Source organism: Rhagoletis pomonella, unplaced genomic scaffold (genome assembly GCF_013731165.1).
Source record: "Rhagoletis pomonella isolate Grant_MI unplaced genomic scaffold, Rhpom_1.0 Rhpom_scaffold_00012, whole genome shotgun sequence".
Lineage (NCBI taxonomy): Eukaryota > Metazoa > Arthropoda > Insecta > Diptera > Tephritidae > Rhagoletis > Rhagoletis pomonella.
Window position 1 is genome coordinate 8,020,029 of NW_023458566.1, and position 3,541 is coordinate 8,023,569.

The 3,541-nt window shown below is 41.3% G+C and overlaps 1 protein-coding gene across 1 annotated transcript in view; it reads left to right on the forward strand.

Annotated features, from left to right (window-relative positions):
- Nucleotides 1–3,541, forward strand: part of LOC118747764 (homeodomain-interacting protein kinase 2) — a gene marked incomplete at its 3' end in the record, with an annotated part of 159,952 nt that extends 156,411 nt beyond the window's left edge. Inside the window, 9 exon segments of the mRNA XM_036481890.1 lie at nucleotides 76–282; nucleotides 284–397; nucleotides 990–1,090; nucleotides 1,167–1,376; nucleotides 1,466–1,906; nucleotides 2,022–2,322; nucleotides 2,382–2,662; nucleotides 2,734–2,954; nucleotides 3,035–3,541. Coding sequence (XP_036337783.1) covers nucleotides 76–282; nucleotides 284–397; nucleotides 990–1,090; nucleotides 1,167–1,376; nucleotides 1,466–1,906; nucleotides 2,022–2,322; nucleotides 2,382–2,662; nucleotides 2,734–2,954; nucleotides 3,035–3,541 — 2,383 coding nt within the window.

A 3,541-nucleotide genomic window follows, 5' to 3' on the forward strand; every position in this document is an offset into this window, starting at 1 on the left:
CCGCTGAGTATGAGGTGAGTTATTGGCGCTTCTTTTTGAATTCTTGAATTGTTTTAATTGAATTACTTTTCCTAGGTACTGGAGTTTCTGGGACGCGGCACGTTCGGTCAAGTGGTTAAGTGCTGGAAGCGTGGCACCTCAGAAATTGTGGCTATTAAGATTTTAAAGAATCATCCGTCATATGCACGTCAAGGTCAAATTGAAGTGTCGATTTTGTCGCGACTCAGTCAGGAAAATGCAGACGAATTCAATTTTGTACGCGCCTTCGAGTGTTTTCAACATAAAAAACCACACATGTTTGGTATTTGAAATGCTTGAGCAGAATCTTTATGATTTCCTGAAGCAAAACAAATTTTCACCATTACCTTTGAAATATATCCGGCCCATATTGGAGCAGGTTCGTGATATTATTATTTCTTTAACTTTAAATCGATTTATACTTATTTTTGATTTCTATTTCGAAACATTTATTTGGAATGCCCATACATATACATATTTCGATTTTAGAAAAACAAAAATTGGTTTAAAAAATATTGAACCTGGCCATTGAAAATTATCGCTTTCACAAGTAAAAAAAGCTTACAAAAAGCATATGAAACGGAATTTTTTATTGAAATAATGCGGCTAAACTAGCTAGGCTGGTTAAATTAAATTTAACACATTTCTAATGCCTACATCATCCAAATATGATCTGAATCCACACTTCCTTTAAAATAGTTACCAGTATTTCTTGTTAAAATAGTTCGTTGAAATGCAAAGGAAAATTATTTTCAAAAGATTTTGTGGCGAAGTGAATTTTTTCGCCTTTCATTTAATGATTCCCTTAAACCTTAAAATATTTCTTACTAATTTTGAGAGTTGAATAAAAGTTTCGAGACTTTCGAATTATTCGACACATATCCCATTTAAGCGAATACCAATATTTGTTTTGAATTCTTATATTATTATTGTCAACGAAACTAAAACCTAAAACCCATTTTCCTCGCCAGGTTTTAACGGCGTTGCTGAAGCTAAAGCAACTTGGTTTGATTCATGCTGACTTGAAGCCGGAAAATATAATGTTGGTAGATCCTGTCAGACAGCCCTATAGGTAAGTTATCGTCAAGCCTTTGGTTTATATGTATATGTATACAAAATTTAACGCAATTTCACTAATTTTTTTTTAGGGTGAAGGTGATTGACTTTGGCAGCGCATCGCACGTTAGCAAAACAGTTTGCAACACCTACTTGCAATCGCGCTACTATCGTGCGCCGGAAATAATTTTGGGTCTGCCATTTTGTGAGGCAATCGATATGTGGTCGTTGGGCTGTGTAGTGGCAGAACTGTTCCTGGGTTGGCCCTTATATCCGGGCTCGTCTGAGTTCGATCAAATAAGGTGAGTTTATTCTTTTAATTTCTCGGATATTTGCCTACAGATTTTTGTTAATGAACAAATAACCCTATTGCTAAATAATTAACCCACAGGTACATATCACAGACACAGGGTCTGCCCACGGAACATATGTTGAACAGCGCCTCGAAGACATCGAAATTTTTCTATCGCGACGTCGATTCGACCTATCCTTTTTGGCGCTTGAAAACCACAGAAGAGCATGAAGCAGAGACAAATACGAAGAGCAAAGAGGCGCGCAAATATATATTTAATTGTTTGGATGACATCGGACAGGTAAATGTGCCTACCGATTTGGAAGGTGGCCAATTGTTGGCCGAGAAAACCGATCGGCGTGAGTTCATTGACCTGCTAAAGCGTATGCTGACAATTGACCAAGAGCGTCGTCTTACCCCTGCTGAGGCGTTGAATCATTCCTTTGTACGCCTCACCCACCTAGTTGACTATGTTTATTGTAACAATGTAAAGGCATCGGTGCAAATGATGGAAGTGTGCCGTCGTGGCGATTTCCATACGTGAGTACCTACACATTATTTTTTATTGCATTAAAAATTATTGCAAACTGTCGCATGTTTTCATTAATAATGTTTCGTGCATTTTTTTTATTTGTTTTCATTGCCAATTGCGCAGCGTACAACCAGCCTCTACTTTGGTTACCAATTTTGTACCCAGCACTACCGAGAATATGACGTTTACCATCAACAATCAGCTGACCAGTCAAGTGCAGCGTTTGGTGCGTGAACGTCCGCTAGCCTATGAAGGACTCTACCAAATCTATGGCGGTCGCAATGTCGGACGGCAGTACACTCAACGGCCTGCAGATGCCTTCCAACATCAGCTGAATATATTGTGTCCGCCCTCTTATCAAGCTATGCCCAGTCCGACCAAGCATGTTGTTGTTGGTAGCGCTACAATGCAACCACCATTGCAAGTACGTACATAAGCGGATTTTAATCCTTTTTAAAAGTAACGAAAATAAACATTTCAAAGGTTCCTCCACAGCAGTATGTGAATGTGCCTGTACCAGTGTCAATGGTGGAACCGGCTTCCGGCCAACGTATGTTGCTGACCAATCGTGTGCAAGCAAGCGGTGTGGCATGGCCACAAAATGGACGGCAGATGGCATTGGTGCCTTCATGGCAGCAAGCACCAGCGCATTCGTTGATTGTTGATTCAGCGCCATTTTTGAACGTTGAGGAAATTTATCCGAAACACCATTTGAATATACCAAGAAATGATCTCAAGAAGGAGTCGCCAGTGCAGCATTTAGTGTAAGTAATCATGTCTCATAAGCACCGAATGGTTTTAAATTATCTAATTTTTCATTCAATTCAATTTACAGTACGAAGAGCAACTCGTATCGTGTGCCGCGCCATGACAAAAAGGAGAACAATCAACTGTCGCCTGTTAAGAAGCGTGTAAAGGAGAGCTCTCCACCACATCAGCAGCGTTATAATCGCGCTTCGCATGTTTCTCCGCAATACCATAGCCATCATAATTGCAACTATGGTAGCAGTTATAATAGTAACGCTGGACCGGTTATCACTTCAGCTTCGTCCAGTAGTAAGGAAGAGATCATCTTTCAAATACCAAATTCCCCTTTCTACTTGCATTCTAACTCATCTACCTTACTTCTTCCTCAGATATTGTCAGTCAGAGCAACAGCAATGGTGGTGGGCACCATCATCATAGCAGCAACTCGGCCAATCAACAACATGTTATTAGCAGCAGCAGCGGCAGTAATGGCGGGGGTAATGCTGGCGGCTACAGCAATAGCAATCATCACATTATCAACAATTGTAGCAGCAACAATAGCGTTAGTGGTGGCAATTATCATCATCAAACTCACCACTCGCAACAACATCAGCCGGTACAGCCATCGGTGCCACACTCGCATCAGCATCATGGTGCTATTGTAAAGCAACAGACGATTACTATTCACGATACGCCATCGCCCTCGGCTGTCATAACGATTTCCGATAGCGAAGATGAGGGGAATGAGCCACCGGCTCCAGCACCCGTTGCGCCCGTAATGAAGCAACGCGCACATGCTCAGTCGCAGACCAATCCGGCTTTATTGCAACATTCTTCATCGTCTTCGTCTTGCCGCGCCAATGGTCATCAGCACCAGGTGCAATCACAGCAACAAC